At 37.0% G+C, this 19,309-nt stretch overlaps 1 protein-coding gene across 1 annotated transcript in view; it reads left to right on the top strand.

Moving 5' to 3' along the window:
• The first annotated feature begins 258 nt into the window (after positions 1-258).
• Positions 259-19,309, top strand: part of PLCXD3 (phosphatidylinositol-specific phospholipase C, X domain containing 3) — a 194,650-nt gene continuing 175,599 nt past the window's right edge. The window contains exon 1 of the mRNA XM_011944421.1: positions 259-476. Within this exon, the coding sequence (XP_011799811.1) occupies positions 374-476 (103 nt within the window). The 5' untranslated portion in view covers positions 259-373. The remainder of the gene's footprint in view (positions 477-19,309) is intronic.

Here is a 19,309-nt window from a genome sequence, read left to right as displayed (position 1 = left end):
GGCAAAGCAGTTGGGAAAAAAATGAATAGAAAAGAAAAATAAACCAGGGAAAGCTGCAGAATGGCCAGGAAAGGCAGAGACGCCTAGAAAGGGTAAGACGGGAGGAGGGAGTTGGAGAGGGAGGGGAGAGCGGAGAGAGCAGAGCACCGACGTCAGGAACAAAAGCTCCAGCGGAGTCTGGCGGAGGCACTAAGGGAGCACGGGGTGTTTTGAATAATTATTAAAATTAGCATGTGTCTGCGCCATCCTGTGGGTGTGGCGCACAGAGGAGTGTAAACTCTAGCGGGGCTGGAGCAAACATTGGATTAGCGGCAGCAGCCTGCCAACCTGCCCGAGGAGTGCTGGGACCAGCGCGCTGCACGCCGACTGCACGATGGCCTCGTCTCAGGGGAAAAACGAGCTGAAATTAGCCGACTGGATGGCAACTCTGCCGGAGAGCATCCACAGCATCCCCCTCACCAATTTAGCCATTCCAGGTAGGCGCGCAGGGACTGCCGGCTAGGCGCTCGGCGCCCGCTCCACCTGCCCCGCCCTGCTTTATCTGCCACTAAGTGGTAACTTGCCACGATGCCCGTGGGAGGGAAACTCGTCTTCCAGGGTGGGTCTCAGGCCAGGCGAGCCCGTGCCGGGTAGCCTTGGGCTTCCTGGTCTTTTCCAGACCTCTAAGGACCGAGGCGCTAGAGTCAAGGTGACTGCTTTTATCCTGGGCGTTTGAAGCAGGTTATATGCGGAGGACTGGGGCAGAGGAGAAGCTGGGCTCCAGGATGGTGCCTCGTGACCCCCTCCTATGGTTTCCCCTGCAGATTTGGGGGAGTGGGAGCGATCTCTGGGTCTGTGGGGTGACAGTGTGCGGCGAACGCGAGCTAGTGTCAGGAGCTCGCCTCCGGTGCAAGGACCTGAGTCTATCCCTGGCATGGAATTGAGCGGATTTGATAGATTGTCGGCTAGAGTCATTAATATTCGTCCCCAATCTCCTTTAAAAAGACAAAGCGCTTCCCGAAGAGTGATGAAAGTTCAGGGACCAGAGGCGGCGCGATAGCTGCCCTTGAAAAGGAGCCGAAGGGGGCGACGGGCAGAGGGCACTGTTGCCTATTTGCATGGACCCCGGGGGGCCTGGCCAAGTGGTCGCCGTCTGGAGTCTGGTCCCAGTGCGTGTTGGCAACACACTTCGCCCAGGTCAGAAAAGCAAACCCTTGTGAACCGTGTGTTTGCTGCTCGGGACAGAAGCTGGGCAGGGTAACCTGGGTGACCTGCAGCGGAGGGGTGGGATTAATAGGCAAATTTTAGGGAAAAGGTGACTGAGAATGTGTCCAGACAGCCTAGAAGGAACCAAGCGTGGACAAAGCTAGGAAGAGACCTGAGGGATCAAGAAGCTTCGGCTTGACGTGTGCGACTTGGACCATAGACTGGGCAGGCTTCTAGGGTGGGAGATTCTAGCAACCCCCAGATCAGGTATCCAGGAGTGAGGGTTGTTTCAGGACAGTTTACAACAATGACAGCTGGGGACACGGCCATACTTTATTAGCAATTTGGCTATGCAGTTGGGCTCCGGGAGCACACACCTGATCTTTTCAGAGCTGGGCTGGAGGGCAAATTACTCATGAACAGTCCACTTCTGGCCCTGAACTAAGCTGGATTATTAAATTCCACGTTCTGATCTACCTCCTCTTGATCTGCTCCATCCAGCGCCCCCTCTCAGCTATTGGAGGAAAACATAATAAAGAACAAAACACAACAAAAACAAAAACAAAAGAAGGGTTATTTTGAAAATCACTAGATGCTTCAACCAACAGTGCTGCCATTGATTAGTCCCTCAAATCAGTGGTTGTTAGTCAAGTGAATATTTGACAGCAATGGCAGGCACAGTCTCTGCTACAAGTGCTATCCACAGAAGGAGCTGTCTCCTTTTGTCCTTCTTCAACAGATAGCTTCCTAAGGGCCAGGGATCTCCAAGGAAAAGAACCAACCCGAGGTTCTCCATGCAGCACTTACTCTGCTACCTAGGTAAGCCTGGGGATTGCTCTTTTCAAGGAGACAGTAGAAAGCACAACTTTGGCATAACTCCATTCTCTCTTCCACAGGCATTCCCATTCCTTTTCCTTCTTCATTTTTATTTGGATTTTTGACAGTTCCTTTCACATGGTCTCCTCTGAATGTTTTTATATGCATAGAAGGTAAGAAGGGCAATCACTGTGATGCAAACCTTCTGGCAAGTCACTCTCTAGAGATACAGGATTAAAAGCCTAAGTTTGCTTATCTAGTTTTGAGAGATGGTATGATACCTTTTTGAGTCTACCTTACATTTCCGTAATATTTCACTTTCCAATCGCTGTTATGTACACCAGCTCACATAATCCTTCCAAAACCCCATAAAGCAGGCAGTGCTGGCACTATTACCTCCATGTCACAGATGAAAAAACTGAAGCTAAGCGAAGACAAATGAAGATCCCTATCAGTTCAGGGATCTGACCCCTTAATTGGACCTTTGGGAAGATACCCTATGAATTTTGGAGGGAAAGGCTTTTTGATTTGTATCTGGATGATTCAGCAGCAACTGTGACTAACCAGGGTTAAGAAACAAGGAAGAAAGCATTAATGGGAACAGAGTAATTTTCCTTTCCTCCCATGGACAAAATAAAAACCTGAAGTGAGAGATTTTGGTATCTGGGTGATCTTAGAGTACAGACATGAAGATGATGATGGCATTGGGCTTCCATGAGAATTTATATTGTTTTCCCAACTCCTCTTGGTATTACACTCAAATGGATCCCCTGTAAAACTTCTCCTTCTCACTCCAATACTTGTAAGAAAAAAATAGACACAACATATTTCATCAAATCTATACTCCTGAATAACCCCGTGTTTCTGTAAATTGGTTTGGAAGATCCACACATGTAAAAAACCAGGTTTAAAAACAGGTTTGGCACCTTTTTGCATTATTCAGCACTGAGAATTTTTGGAGGAAAAAAAGATATTCAAACTTTGATAGTCAGAGAAGACTAATTGGAGACTATTAAACACTAATGGAATAATTGCCTTAAAATCATGCTAATAGCTTCCTGGCTGCTACATGTTTACTTGGCCAGTTGCTACAGCTCAAATTAAGTAATTATCTCCACCATTTAAAACCACTCCTGGTGCACCACACAAGTGTTTCTGTTGAGGGGAACTGCTGCTCAGTCATCCTCAAAGCTTCAGGTTTTCTTAGGTAAAGCGGCTGGAAAATGAAGAGCTGCCTAATTACAAGGCTACCCACCTGGGGCAGCTGACCCAGATTACCCAGAGTTACAGCAGAAAACAACGTGCAGCTGTGTGATATTCCCCACCAGAGCACAGTTCTGGTGTCTTTAAATATTTCTCAAATCTCTGCATTTTGAATACTTTCAGAGTAATCTCTCAATAGCTGTTTTGCATTTAAATGGCTCCATGATATGATTGATATTGACTGGACTGAGGAATTAAGTTAGTAATTGGTGTTAGTATTTCACTTTGAATTTATTTTTTAAAGAAATGACACAGCCAGAACACATTGACAGTTACTCGAATTTCAGCCTTGTTTATCATTTCTTTCTCTCTCTGATGGCACTAAACTTAAGTGTTCATTCATGCATATTTGTTTAATAATGGCATTTTGGATTATGAATGATACTGCCCTTCACTATAAGCAGGTGACAGAGCATAAACAGAAATGGGAGCAGGAAGACAAAGTATAAAATTTAGACAAAAGTGAGACTGATGAAAATTCAGTTTCTCTGAAGCAGAGTTCTAACTCTGTAATCATGGTGGCTCCAGAACTATTGTAAAGATGTTCATCATGGGAACAAGTAAGGTGTTGGTAATCCGCATGTGTGACAGAGAGTCATTCTGTCCAAAATCTAAAAGATTGGAAAGGGTTCAACCCATGGGAGGGGTCTGCTTTGTGTTCTCTAATATGTGATAAAAATCTTTTTCATATAGTGTAGTAAACTGACCATGTAATAATAAAATATTGGCCAAAATGTTGTGGGACTGGAAACTCAGAAAGAATCTATGTTTTCTTCAACAGGGAATTGTTGATTGTACTTTAGATAAGGAACACAGAAATGCTTTATAAATCAATAACTGTGCCTGTGAAATTTGTTCATTTCCTTTAGAAAATGCAAACATCAATGAGAAACAACAGGTTCACTAAGGGAAGCTAAGTGTTTAAACAGCTCTGAGTTTAAACAGAGCATAAACAGAGATGGGAGCAGGAAGACAAAGTATAAAATTTAGGTAAAAGTGAGACTGATGAAAATTCAGTTTCTCTGAAGCAGAGTTCTAACTCTGTAATCATGGTGGCTCCAGAACTATCGTAAAGAGGTTCATCATGGGAACAAGTAAGGTGTTGGTAATCTGCGTCTGAGTCTCTGTTCTTGTGTCTGATTTACTAGTTTTTAATTTCTTCCCCTAACAGTGATCCCTTCTTGTTGCTGCCTGTGTTCCTGGAGCCAACCATCTTCCTCCTCTTTGTAATTTTCTATTTCTATTTTACTTGGAACAAGTGAATCTCTAGGATGTATCTGGTACTGAGTCTAATTGTGCAAACTTCTAAAGAACAAAACAAGAGCAGTTCCCACCTCCCACCCCATTTTTTAGTGGATGGTGATACAGAAGTGAATCTTTCAAGACAGTAAAAAAGCAACAATATTGTTTAGGATGAATATCTCTCTTGTTCTGCCTCTCTAATTCCCAGTTTTGTTTTTGGCTTTGTGAAAAAGGAAAAATTGAACAGTATCTGAAACACAATTTGTTCTACTAGGACTTTTCTGATGAATTGAATCCTTGACTATTTTTAATCAATGTAAAGTGTTATATATGCTATTTTACCATTCACAAAGTGTCTTCCTATGCACGCATGTGCCTTTTCCCCATTCTAACAATAATCTTCTAAGACCTTGGTACTCAAATTTGGTTCAGGGACCAACAGCATCAGCATACATGTGGGCTTGGTAGAAATGCTGCATCTCAGACTCCATGCATCACACATCAGATCTATTTAATTACAATCTACATTTCAACAAAATCCCTAGATGATTTATGTACACATTTAAAGTTTGAGAAAACTGCTTTAGTGTATCTCTAAAGAGGGCTTTTATGTAAATGTCAGAGCCAAATTTAAATATACATTTTTTACTAGGCCCTTTCTATTGCACCATGCAGTCTATACATGTTTCCAAATTTATAATCAGGCTTAAAGTCAGAACACCATATTTGACTCAAAGCTAATTGCACAAGTTAGGGACATTTCTGATAACTGACATTACAGGTCATCATGTACCTTGAGCAGTAAATGTGATTTAATTGCTACTTAACTCTTCAAATTAGGTCACTGTGATAAAAGTAAAATCTTTTCTCTCATTTCCTTAAAGTCCTGCTGCTTCTTATTGGCCATTCATAGCACTTAAAATCAGCTCATCTGGTGATGCTAGTGATCCCTAATGCCAATTTAGGAAACATCTCTTGTATTGCTTCTTTGTTTATTTGGAGTCGTTCTTTGTTGTGCATAAGACCAGCTCCTTCTGTTATAAGTTGCAGGTTGATTCATTTTATTTATAAGCTAGAACTTTGCAATATTGTTCTTGAGTAAAAGTGGCATCATGAAATAATGCAAAATGTAGCATCAGAAAGCCATCAAAAGCATCAACATTAAAGGTAAACAGTAAATTGGTTTTCAATAGAAAATGACCTATCTTGTTTGTGTTGGCAATGACCTATCTGGTTTGTGTTTGGTTTATTTGAAGCATAGCTTACATGGCGTACAAGCATATATAACAGTTTATAATCCACTAGATTGGATGTCAGTTATTTGATACTATAATTGTTCTAAAGTGGTTAAACTTCACACACACACACACACACACACACAGTCCTCCAATTGCTTAAATGGATATCACAATGTTCATAAATTAAGGCTCATAAACTTTACTCATATAAAGATTTATTATACCCTTACTTAGAGTTTATTTAATCATATTTAATTCCAACTCTACCCAATGAGGATAGAAAGAGTAAATTATAAAGAAGATGAAAACTGTTGAGTGTCATACATCATTAATGACAATAGGGAATATTTATGAGGGAAGACTAACAAATGGAGATACACTGGCACAAAACATAGTGTTCTCTACACTTTACCAGTCCAAAAGTAAAACCAGAATCACAGCAACTGTCAGTTGTTCAACTCCTCCTAAATACCGCCTTAATGAACTTCCAAATAGTTTTAAAAATCTGGATGGATTCTTAAGTATGATCTACAAACCAGTCATTTGGGCTGGATTGAGAAATTAGTCCTTTAGGCTACAACATGGTATCTGCCATTTTCCTTCTTTCCTGTTTTGGGAAAGCTTTGGAGAGTTGTCACCCTTGCTCCTTTGACATATAGAGAAACTGTGCTTCTATAGTTTGATGCCCCAAATATCACTACCACTACTAATAGCTCCTCCAGAGCTTATTCTGTGTCTGCAAAGGCCCAACATTGAGCATGTTAATGTCTAACATGAGTCAAAGGCTCCCAGAGCTTGGTCCCCCATTGTGGAAGCTGCTGATGCCAACATCTATTGCTGACTCTGCCATCACTGCTAAAGCCCTGAGTGCTGGCACTGCCAAAACCAGGCATCTTTTTGCCTGGTTTATATTGATTATTTTGTTGTTGCTCCATTGCCCGGGGACTAAAGTATGATTTTATGTGGCTGGGCAGAGGAAAAATATGTGGGACAAATTTTGTTCTGTACTCTGCATTATGCTCAATGTTAGCTCACACTCTGCATCTGCACATATGTGTTTGTATTGACTTCCTCTTAAGAAAACTTCTTTTTCAGGAAGCGTCTTGATTTTTCCTGTAAGTAAACTTCCAGTGGGTGCAATGTAATCATTCCTTTAGACAAATCTAGAGTGGGAGCACAGCTAGGGTCTATATTTTTCCCACTGAGCAGGCTGGGATAATGTAAACAGAGCCAATTAATCCCATGTCCCTAAAGTAATCCCTAAGGGCTCCATTGTATGAAAGCACATTAGTAGCTAATTGATGTGCTCTGACCCATCAAGAAAAGGTTAAATCATTCACACACACACACACACACACACACGTGCACACACACACACATTTTAATTCCTGTTGTTAAAGGGGAAAGCTCTGTTTTCTGGAAAATTTGACTATTACCACCAGTGAGGATGCCTCTCACTCAAAAGTGTTAGTTTTTGGAAACCAGAGAACATGCCACCATGATGAGCACTCAAGGAAGTCCTAGACGTAATCATTGAAATTAATGTCCTCAAGAAGTTTATAGACTCTTCTCATGTCTTCTGGTTTGGATAGGGTTCAAATCGATCTCAGAAGAGTGGGGACCAAAAATTTATCTATATCGTATATTCCAGAAGGAAGAGAAACGTAAACAAAAAATTTAATCGTGGTTCAGATGGAATTTCACTGCCAGAAGCTTTTTACAGTACCATACGTTTTTATTATGCTCTATTAAGAGAGGAAGATAGGTCAGTAAGAGAGGGGCAGGAGGAGATGGTTAAATATTCTTGAGAAGCAGCCAGGATTAGTCACCTCCGGAGGTCAGGTACTGAAACAGATGGCCCACGGATTTGTTAGATGCGCTCTTGTTATGTTCCTATATTTCATTACAGATCCTGGGAGTGGACAGCTCTTACAACACTCTATCTTAAATGCCAGCTAATGTTATGTTTTACATAGAAGAATTATTTCTGTGAGTTAATTTTTATGAAGCAGTCACATTTATCCTTAATTATCATTATAAAGAAAAATTTGGTTCCTCTATTCACTTGAAAAATGTTCATTTCATGAGGCAAAGTGGATTATGATAAATGATCATCTTAATTTCCTGCTATGCTTTCCTGGAACCCCCTATGGCTTGTTAGGTAGTGGAGAGAAAGATGCCCTTGTAGTCCTACTAGACAAATAGGACTTATCTTCAATGCATGTCTCAGGCCATACACCCATGTTGCCATTTAGAGGAGAAAGAAGAGTAGGAGGAAGATAACCATAGCTGCCTTAGAGGGAAGTTAGCCCTAAATACACACCCATGTGACCTGTCCTGGCCCTTTCTCAAGAAAAGGTTGTCAGGGGATGTAAAGCTCCTGTCATGAATACTGCTAGAGAAGAAGGCTACAGAATGTGAAGTCTTGTTTAGTCTTCAACACCCCTTCGTGTCCTCATTTCTCTTCTGATAAAGCCACATTTCTTGATCCAACATGAGATTCCCACCTTTGGAAATTATCTTAATGCTCTTGTCTCACTTTTTCTCTTCTATGTACCTGGAAAACCCCAATTCAGTTAAACTCAACTTTCTAATTACTCAGATACTAGAAAACTTCAGTGGATGAACATTGTTGGTGAGAAATTACACAGCTTGGATGACTGGACTCACTGGAAATTTCTGACCAGAAATTTTAAATGGGTATTCAATACAGGCAGAGAGACTTACTACACTTCCCTAGTAAATTCATTTCTTGTTCTCTAAGATGAGAATTTTATACCTCTTCTTGATTCTCAAATCAGCACCTTCTTCCTACTTCATCTGTACTGATTACATCACATCTTATTTTATATTAAAGAAAGGGCTCCATTGTATTAAAGCACATTCACAGTTAATGAATGTGATCTGACCCATTAAGAAAAGGTTAAATCACACACACACACACACACACACACACACACACACACACAATTTTATCCTATTACTTCCTCTTTGCCACCTCTTCTAAACTGATTACTTCACCTCTGATTTTATATTTAAAAACTGGATGCAAACACACAAGATCTTCCTCAATTTTCCACCATTGAACCTACAATGCATCTATTTCTATATACTTTGGAATTCCTTTAGATAAGAGGAAGACCTGGACCTGCTCATACCTAAGCTAAGTTTTCCCACTTGTGTTCTGGATCCCATCCACACAAATCTGTTCAAAGCTTACTTTTGAATTTATCCACTCTCTCTTTTCATTCCAGTCAGCACACAAATATATGTAATAATGCCCCTTGTAAAAAAAAAAAATTGTTACCACACTTGCCCCTCAATCAGTAAACTATTTCTCTTATTCTTGTAAAAATATCTTGTCTGCCTTCAGGTTGTTATATCTCTTTCTCGCCCTAGTCTATACTAATCTCATTAATTGTTCTTATCAAGGTAGCCAATGATCTGTATTTTGCCAAAGGTAATGGTTACTTCTCTGTCATCTTATTTGACCTTTCAGCAACATTGATGTGGTTCACCACACCTTTCTTCATGAAACATGTTCTTCCTTTGGCTTCTTAGCACACCTTATTTTATTTTTTATTATGATAAAACCATAACATCCATAACATGAAATTTACTTCTTAAAATTTTAAGTATACAATACAGTGTTGCTACCTGTAAGTACAATATTGTACAGCAGACCTCTAGAACTTTTTCATCTTGCATGACTAAAATTGACACCTGTTGAATAGAAACTTCTCTTTTCCCCCTCTCTCCTCTCTCTCTCTGGCAACCACCATTCCGCTCTCTGCTTCAATGACTTTGACTATTAGATACCTCATCTAAGTGGAATCATGCAGTATTTGTCCTTTTGTGACTAATTTATTTCACTTCACATAATGTCTTCAAGGTTTACCCATGTGGTGGCATATGACAGGATTTTCTTCTTTTTATGACTGAATAATAGTACATTTGTATGTATATGCCATATTAATTAATCCATTCATCTGTTGATATACATTTAGATTGTGAACAATACTGAAGTTTATTGCAATGAGAATAGAAATCCCGATTCAAGATCTCAATTTCAATTCTTTTGGATAAATACCTCAAAGTGGGATTGCTGGATCATGTGGTAGTTCTATCTTTGAAATTTTGAGGTAATTCCAGTCTGTTCTCTATAGAGGCTGCACAATTTTACATTTCCACTAACAGAATTTCAATTTCTCTACATCCTTGCTAACACTTATTATTTTATATATTTTTGATAGTAGCCATCCTAACAGGTATTAGGTGATATCCCACTGTGGTTTTTATTTTCATTGCCCTGGTGATTAATGATTTTTGAGTTTCATAATCCTCTTAGCTATTTCATGTCTTCTTTAGAGAAATGTCTATATTTGTTCTTTGTCTAGTTTTAATAGGGCTATTTAATTTCTGCTATTGAATTGTAGGAATTCCTTATATATTTTTGGAAATTAACCCCTTTTCATATATATGGTTTGCAAATATTTTCTCCTATGTCATTCTATTGATTATTTCTTTTGCTGCAGAGAGGCATTTTAGTTAGATGTAGTTCCACTTGTTTATTTGTGCTTTTGGTACCTGTGGCTTTGATTTCATTTCCAAAAACTCATTGTCAAACCCAACTTCATAAATCTTTCCTCCTACATTTTCTTCCAGGAGTTTTACAGTTTCAAGCCTTATGTTTAAGTTGTGTGTGTATATATAATATACACATTTATGGGATAAAATTGTATAGATTGAATAATGGTCAAGTCAGGCTTTTAGGGTATCTGTCATCCAAATAATGTACATTGTACCCATTAAGTAATTTCTCATTATCTCTCCCCTTTTATCCCCTTACTCTTCTGAGATTCCATTATCTATCATCCCACTTGCTACATCCATACGTACACGTATTTTAGCACCCACTTATGAGTGAGAACATGCAATATTTGTCTTTCTGTGTCTGGCTTGTTTCACTTACAATGTGACCTCTACTTCCATTCATGTTGCTGCAAAAGAAGTGACCTTATTATTTTTTATGGCTGCGTATTATAGTATTCTGTTGTGTATATATGCCACCTTTTCTTTATCCAATTGTCTATTGTTGGACACTAGTTTGATTCCATATCTTGGCTATTGTGAATAGTGCAGAGATAAACATATGAGTGCAGGTGATCTTCTTTTTTTTTTTTTTTTTTTATGTAGTGAATTCTTTTCATTTGGGTGGGTGACCAGTATGGGGTTGCTGGATTGAATGGTAGTTCTATTTTTAGTTCTTTGAGAAATAGCCATACTATTTTCCATAGAGGCTGTACTAATTTACATACCCACCAACAATGTCTAAGATTTGCCTTTTCTCTGCATCCTTGCCAACATCTATTGTTTTTTGTCTTTTTGACAATAATCATTCCAACTGGTGTAAGATGATATCTCATTGCACTTTTAATTTGCATTTCTTTGATAATTAGTGATATGGAACTTTATATATATACACACTTTATATATGTAAGTGTATATATATATATATCACTTATATGTGATATATATGATATATATATATCATATATATACACACTTACATATATAAAGTGTGTATATATATACTTTATATATACACACTTTATATATATAAGTGTATAATGTAAAGTGTATGTGTGTGTGTGTGTGTGTATATATATGTTGACCACTTGTATATCTTCTTTTGAAAAATGTCTATTCATGTCCTTTTCATTTTGAGTTGATTTTTGTGTACGGTATAAGATAAGGATCCAAAATCATTACTTTTCACGTGGATATCTAGTTTCCCAACACCTTTGTTGAAGAGACTATCCTTTCCTCATTGTGTATTCTTGGTATCTTGTTAAAGATAAGTTAATCGTATATGTGAGGTTTTATTTCTGGTCTCTATTCTGCTTTATGGTCTAAATGTTGGTCTTTCTGCCAGAACCATACTGTTTTGATTACTGTGCTCTGTAGTATGTTTTCTAATCAGAAAGTATGAGGCCTCCAGCTTTGTTTTCCTTTCTCAAAACTATGAGGGTTTTTGGAGTCCTATGTGGTTCCATATAAATTTAGGATTATTTTTTCTCTTTCTGGAAAAGGCCATGAGCTTTTCATAAGGATTGCATTAAATCTGTAGATTGCTTTGGGGAGTAGTAATATTTGAGCAATATTAAATCTTCCAGTCCATGAACATATGATGACTTTTCATTTGTTTGTGTGTTCTTTAATTTCTCTCTACAATGCTTTGCAATTTTCAGTGAAGTCTTTTGTCTCCTTTGTTAACTTTATTCCTAAGTATTTTGTTCTTTTTGATAATATTGTAAGTGGGATTGTTTTCTTAATTTTCTTTTCAGACTGTTCATTTTTAGTGTATAAAAACACAACTGATTTTTAATGTTGATCTTATCTTTTGCAATGTACTAGATTCGCTTATTAATTCTAACAAATTTATTTATTTATTGGAATCTAGGTTTTTACATATAAAATCATGTTATCTACAGAGACAATTTTGCTTCTTCCTTTTCTATTTAGATACCTTTTCCTTCTTTTTCTTTTCTTTTTTAATATAACTACTCTCACTAGAGTGTATAGTATTTTGTTAAATAGAAGTAGTAATAATGGCCATCCCTGCCTTCTTCCTGATCTTATAGGGAAAGCCTTAAACTTTCACTATTGAGTATGACTATGGGCTTGTCAAATGTGGCTTTTATTGTGTCGAGGTATATTTCTTTTATATCTAATTTGTTGAGCATTTTTATCATGAAAAGATGTTGAATTTTATCAAACGATTTTTCTGCATCTATTGATATGATCATGTTATTTTTATCCTTCATTCTGTTAACATGGTGTATCACATTAATTGATTTTTATATGTTGAATCATTTTTGCCTACAATGGATAAATCCCACTTAATCATGGTGTATGATTCTTCTAATGTGCTGTTGAATTCAGTTTCCTAGTATTTTATTGATAATTTATTCATATTTATTCATGTTTGCATTTATTAGGGATATTGGTCTATAGTGCTCTCTTCTGGCAGTGTTTATGTCTGCCTTTGGTATCAGTGTAATGCTGATCTCATAGAATGAATTTAGAAGTGTTCACTACTCTTCAGTTTTTTCTGGAAGAGTGTGAGAAGGAATGGCATTAATTCTAGTAGAATTCACCTTTAAACCATCTGGTTCTGGGCTTTTCTTTGTTGAGAGATTTTAGCAACTGAATCAATCTCCTTACTGTTATAGGGCTGTTCACATTTTCCATTTCCTCATGATTCAGTTTCAATAGGTTGTATGTTTCTAAGAATTTATTCATTTCTTCTAGTTTTTCCCATTTTTTGGTATATAATTGTTTATAGTAGCATCTTATAATCCTTTCCATGGAATTAGTTGTAATGTCTTCTCTTTCAATTTTGATTTTGTTTATTTGAATCTTCTCTCTTTCTTTCTTTAGCTAAATGTCAATTATGTTTATCTTTTCAAAAAATTCCTAGTGTTGATTTTTTCTATTGCCTTTTCTATTCTCTATTTTATTTATTTCTTCTCTAATCTTTATGATTTCCTTAATTCTACTAAATTTGGCTTAGTTTACTATTCTTTTTATAATTCCTTGAGGTATAGAATTAGATTAAGGTTTTTATCTTTTTTAGTGTAGGCATTTATTACTGTAAATTTATCTCTTGGTACTGCTTTTGTTGCATTCCATACGTTTTGAAATGATGTGTTTTCATCTCGCCATTTTTGTCTCAAGATAATTTTTTAAAATTCCCTTTTGATTTCTTGTTTGATCAACTGGTTGTTAAAGGGTGCATTGTTTAATTTCCATACATTTGTGAATTTTCCAGCTTTCCATCTGCTATTAGTTGTAGTTGAAGAAGATACTTGAAGAAGATACTAGGTATAATTTCAATATTCTTAAATTTGTTAAGATTTTTTTGGGGGTCTATTGTGTGACCAATCTTGAAGAACATTCCATGTGTTCTTGAAAAGAATGTGTATTCTACTGTTGTTAAATAGAACGTTCTATATATGTTTGTTAGGTTCATTTTGTCTAAACTGTAGTTGAAGTCCAATTCCTTCATGATTTTCTGTCTGGATAATTAATCCATTATTAAATGTAGGATATGAATTTTTTTCCTATTATTGTATGTTGTCTATCTCTTTCTTCAGTTACGTCAGTGCTTTATATATTTGGGTTTCTGATATTGGGTGTGCATATATTTATAATTGCTATATCTTCCTAGTTGACTTGACTCATCAAATTATATCATCATATAATGAGCTTCTTTGTCTCTTGTAGCAATATTTGACTTAAAATCTATTTTGTCTGATATAAATATGGCCACTCTCATTCTCTTTTAGTTACCATTTGCCTGGAATATATTTTTCTATTCACTTTCAGCCTATGTATTTTCTCAAATCTAAAGCAAGTCTTGTAGACAGCACATATATCTTATGAATTGTTGTTCTTGCTGTTTAATTACATTTTTAAAATATTGTATAGGAAAAGACTTACTATTGCTGTCTTGTTAATTGTGTTTTTCTTATCGTCTTGTAACTTTTTCATACCTCTTTTCCACCATTGCTATCTTCATTTGGGTTTATTGATTTTTTTGTAGTAATACTCTTTGATTTTTTTCTATCTTTTCTTGTATCTTCTGTATATTTTTTCTTTGTGGCTACCATTAGTTTTACATGAAATATCTTATATAACACTTTATTTACATTAAAAAAAACTTAAAACACATATAAAATCCTCTACTTCTCCCTGCACATATTTTATGTTACCAATGTCATAAATTATATTTTTATATTTTCTATCCATTAATATATTTTCATAACTATAAGTTATTTTTAATATTCTTGTCTTTTAACTCTTATACCTGAATTGAAAGTGATTTACATATCAGTATAGTATTATAGTATTCTGTATTTATCTCTATATTTATCTTTACCATTAAGTTACATAGTTTCCTATGCTTTTACATTACTTTTTAGCATGTTTTCATTTCAACTTAATGAACTCCGTTTAGCATTTCTTCTAAGGTAGGTCTAATGATGATAAACTTTCTAGGCTTTTTTTTTTTTTTTTTTTTTTTTGGTCTGGGAAAAGCTTTACCTTTCCTTTATGTTTAAAAGACAATTTTGTCAGATATTGTGCTCTTGGTTGGTTGCTATTATTCTACTTCCTTCTGTCTCACAAGTTTTCTGCTGAGAAATCTACTTATAGTCTGGAATTTTCTTTGTATGTGACTAGTCACTTTTCTCTTGTTATTTTTAAAATGCTTTCTTTGTCTTTGATTTTGGCAATTTTATTATAATGTGTCTTGGTATTGACTTATTTGGGTTTCTCAGATTTGAGCTTCTTGAATCTGAATGCCTATTTCCTTCCTCATATTTGGGAAGTTTTTGGCCATTATTTCTTTAAATAAGCTTTCTTCCCCCATTGTCTCTCATTTTTCCTCTTTTAAATTTCATAATGTGTGTATTGGTCTGCTCAATTCTTTTCCATACATCTTTAAGGATTTCTTCTGTCTGTTTTATTCTTTTTTCTTTTTGTTCCTCTGACTGGATAATTTCAAATGATCTATCCTCAAGTTTGCAATATTTCTCTGCTTGATTAAGTCTGCTGTTGATTATCTCCAGTGGATTTTTTCAGTTCAGTTATTGCATTCTTCAGCTCCAAAATTTCTGTTATTTTAAAATATTTTCTATGTTTGATGAAGGTTTTATTTTTTGTATATCTTGTTGTCCTGAATTAATGAACATCTTTATGATGATTATTTTTATTCCTTGTCAGGTAATTCACATATCTCTGTTTCTTTGAGGTTGGTTTCTAGAAATTTATTTTATTCATTTGCTTTGATTATTTTCCCATTTATTCCTACTTCTTGTACCTTTGTGTTGGTATTTACGCACTTGAAAAAAATCCACCTCTCGTAATCTTTACAGACTGGATTTGTAAAGGGAAAGGTATTCATCCATCGGCCCAACTACGGATTCTGTAAGACTCTCAAACCTTTTCTATGATGTGTCTTCTCTGGATCTGTGCATATAGATTTCTAATTAGAAAGGTTTATTAGATTTTTTCAGGAGCTTTTAATCTCTGACTCCCTCTGATGCCTGACTGCTGTACTGTGAGTCCTCTGAAGAAGCAGCACACCACCTGCTATTTTATATTCTCAGAGCTTCCCAGGTATCTAGAATATTGCCAGGTCCTATCAGTCCCTAAAGCCAGGATATACAGAAACTAATCCCTTGGGTATCCCATCAAAAAGCAGGAACATTGGCTGCATACTTTACTTTTCCCTTTCCTTCCTGAGGGAGAAGCTACTGAACTGTGTTGGCTTCTGTCAGCTGTACCTCAGACCCTCTGGAGAGGCAGTAAGTTGCCCAACAATTTTGTTTTCAGTGACCACCAGACATTTAGAATACTCTGGGTCTCATTAGCTCTCTTTTACAGGTGAGACAAAAGCCAGTCCCCTAGGCAGCCTTCTCCAAAAGTCAGAATGTTGGACATGCAGTCTAGTCTCCTCTTTCTCTCTCTGGGGAGAATCTGGGAGCTCAAAGTGTCTTCCCAATTGCATGACTCTGCTGGAAGAAGGGACTCTGGTGAGAGGATTCCAAAAATCTTCCTTCTGGCTTTGATGTGGCACATTTCATACTCACCTGGAGTGCAGGATGTATCATAAAGGGAATTAGTCCATGTATTGTTGAATTAGTGTCTCCATGAGAGAAAGGAGAGTCTGGAGCATCCTATTCTGCCATCTTGCTGACATTACTCCTAACCATGCTTACCTTGTTTTTCTTCCTTCACTGCCTTCCCTACATGCTTCCGTAAGGTTATTTTTGTGAGCTGTAGCCTCTTTTATTGCCATCTGAAGAAATCTTAAATTACCCTGGGGCTCAGACCTTGATTCCTTTGTTCTATTGTTACATTTTTACCTTAGGTGAAAATATCTAATCCAATCACTCGAAATAACATCAATATGCTAATGACTGCCAAGTTTAAATCATTAGCCCAGACCTCTTTGCTGGACTCTATCCTCATATATCCCACTACCTTCCCATCATATGCATTTGAATTTCTTATAGCAATCTTAAATTTAACTTGACCGAAATAGTGCTATTAATATCACCATCCATTGCCAAATGTGTTCCTCATCAAGCTTTCCCCATCTAACTACTTTGTATCATTACCTATTAGCTTCCCAAGCCCAAAACCTAGGAGTGATTCTTCATTTTTATTTTTAACTCAAATCCTAAAACCACTCAAGGAATAAATTCTGTGGAATATTTCTTTAAAATATATCTACAATCCTTCCACTTTTCTTTACTGCCACTGTTACAATCCTAATCTAGCCATTGCCATCTCCCACATGAATTTTCTTTACTGCCACTGTTACAATCCTAATCTAGCCACTGCCAACTCCCACATGAATATTTCCACTGATCTTCAAACCAGTTTTCCTGTCCTCACTTTGACCTTCAATACAGAATATCTTTCGGAAGTGTAAGTTAGGTGTATAATTTGCTTATATAAAACCCTCCACACCTGCAGTCCCAGCTGCTTAAGAGGCTGAGGCAGGATGATTGCTTGAGTCCACTTCAAGGCACCAATGAGCTCTGATCACACCACTGCACTTCAGCCTGGGCATCAGAGCAAGACCCTGTCTGAAAAATAAATACGTAAAAAATAAAATCCTCCACTGTAACTTACTAAACTTACTTGTTCCTATGTATTTTTCTGACCTCAACTCCTTTCACCTTTTCCTTTCTCATTAATCCTATCCATTCTTTCTGGCCCTCATACCCTCCAGGCTTCTTGTCTTAAGATTTCATTGGCATCTTCCTCCAGATGATCACCAGGCTTCCTTCTTTTACCCCTCTACTCTCCAGTGTGACACCTCCTCAGGAGACATTCCCTGACCATGTTAGCTAATTCAGTCTATTCCATTTTTATCATTTTTCTAACAATTACTTTGTCTTACTCATAGTGCTTATACATTATCTAGTGCTTATGAATAACTACTTTATTTGTTTATATATTTTTATTTCTCAAATGAGTAGAATATAAGCTATTCAAGGTCAGGACCTTGTCTGGATCTTTCCTGGTGCCCTGGCCTATAGTCAATTTCCAATTAGTATTTGTTGCCTATCAAATGACAAAATACGCATAGAGAGACTTTGCCCTTGTACAAAGGCTTCTGCTCTGTTGATCTAAGAGAAAGAGAACCCAGAATGAGTAGTCAAGGGAGCTTCTTTTTTTCAAAATCTTTCAAGAAGCTGTAACTGAAACAAGTTAATTCAAGCCAAGGGATCATCTTGTTACATTTCAATAAAGACTATCCTGGCCTTCAATATTTTTTGAATGAGGCACATGATAATTGAACCAAATGAAATAAGATTTTGTTTCATGGAACAATTTTTAGCCACTATGGCACTATATGTGCAATCACATTTCTTATTTCTGTATTTATATACTTAATGACTACTAATCATAATAAAAGCTTTGAAGAAATTTTAGATTGGATGGTACCTTCAGAAAAAAAAATGTATGCTATTTTTAACACTGTTTTGTTTTTTAAATTCACATTCCAATTATCTGTAAGTTGGTAATTCATGTAGGATCAGGTGTTGTATCTGTAAAACTGCTGGGGGATTCATGTCATAGACAGTCTTGGTTTAAACTATGGCTCTGCTACTTACAAATTAGCTCCAGGGGAACCACTAAATATCTTCTGAGGTACTATTTTCTCAGCTCTAAAATTGAGATGAGTACAGTATTAACCTCATGTTCTTTGTTGTCAGAATTCAACAGGATAATATACATAGTATGTGTATCGCAGAGTAAGTAGTCAATAAACGTACCTCTTTCGAGCATTACATCATGTCTAATTCACCTCATTTACTTTGCTAACAGTGTCTCTGGCAGGGACTGCCTGGTTCTCTTACTAAGCTCCTTTGTTTCTTGTCTCACCTCAGTTGAAGACTCTCATATTTTCTGTCCTTCCATTTGAGGCTCAGCTCTGCTTAGCCTCCAGAAGCAGTCCAACCATATACTGTGAAGAGGGAAAGTAAAGAAAGCTATTTTAATAGTTAACTTATTGTGTCTAGCACTCAACTTCTCTGATGCAGCTGGACATAGAAAAATGGACTGTTGTGGGAGGGGCAGACATGAGGTACCCAGAGAGAGTGATGTGATCTTCCTATTGGTGGAGATGTTAGCCAGGCAGACATAGTGACAAGTGATTAGGAGAATATCCTTATCCGGGGAGGACAATGACCACCAAGAGTTTTGATCCAGCAGAGGAAACAGAGTCTAATATATATTGACAGAGATAATAGGAAATCCAAAAGCAGATTTCCCAGAAACACAGGGAAGCTTCAGCCAGATTGGACTTCATTGTATATTTACTCCCCCAAGTCTAAGCTTTGAACAAGCTTGTATCACCAGACTTTTCTCTCTAGGCTTAAGTTCTTCAGCCCTGGACTGTCCTCATATCTTAGAATGAGAAGGGTTCCATGTAATTCTTCCTGCTCAGGCTCCTGATGCCTCATACTAACTGAGCTGTC

The sequence above is a fragment of the Colobus angolensis genome, unplaced genomic scaffold, assembly GCF_000951035.1.
Source record: "Colobus angolensis palliatus isolate OR3802 unplaced genomic scaffold, Cang.pa_1.0 Scaffold230, whole genome shotgun sequence".
NCBI lineage: Eukaryota > Metazoa > Chordata > Mammalia > Primates > Cercopithecidae > Colobus > Colobus angolensis.
The sequence above is the reverse complement of the archived record's forward strand: the minus strand, read 5'-3'. Positions and strand labels throughout refer to the sequence as shown.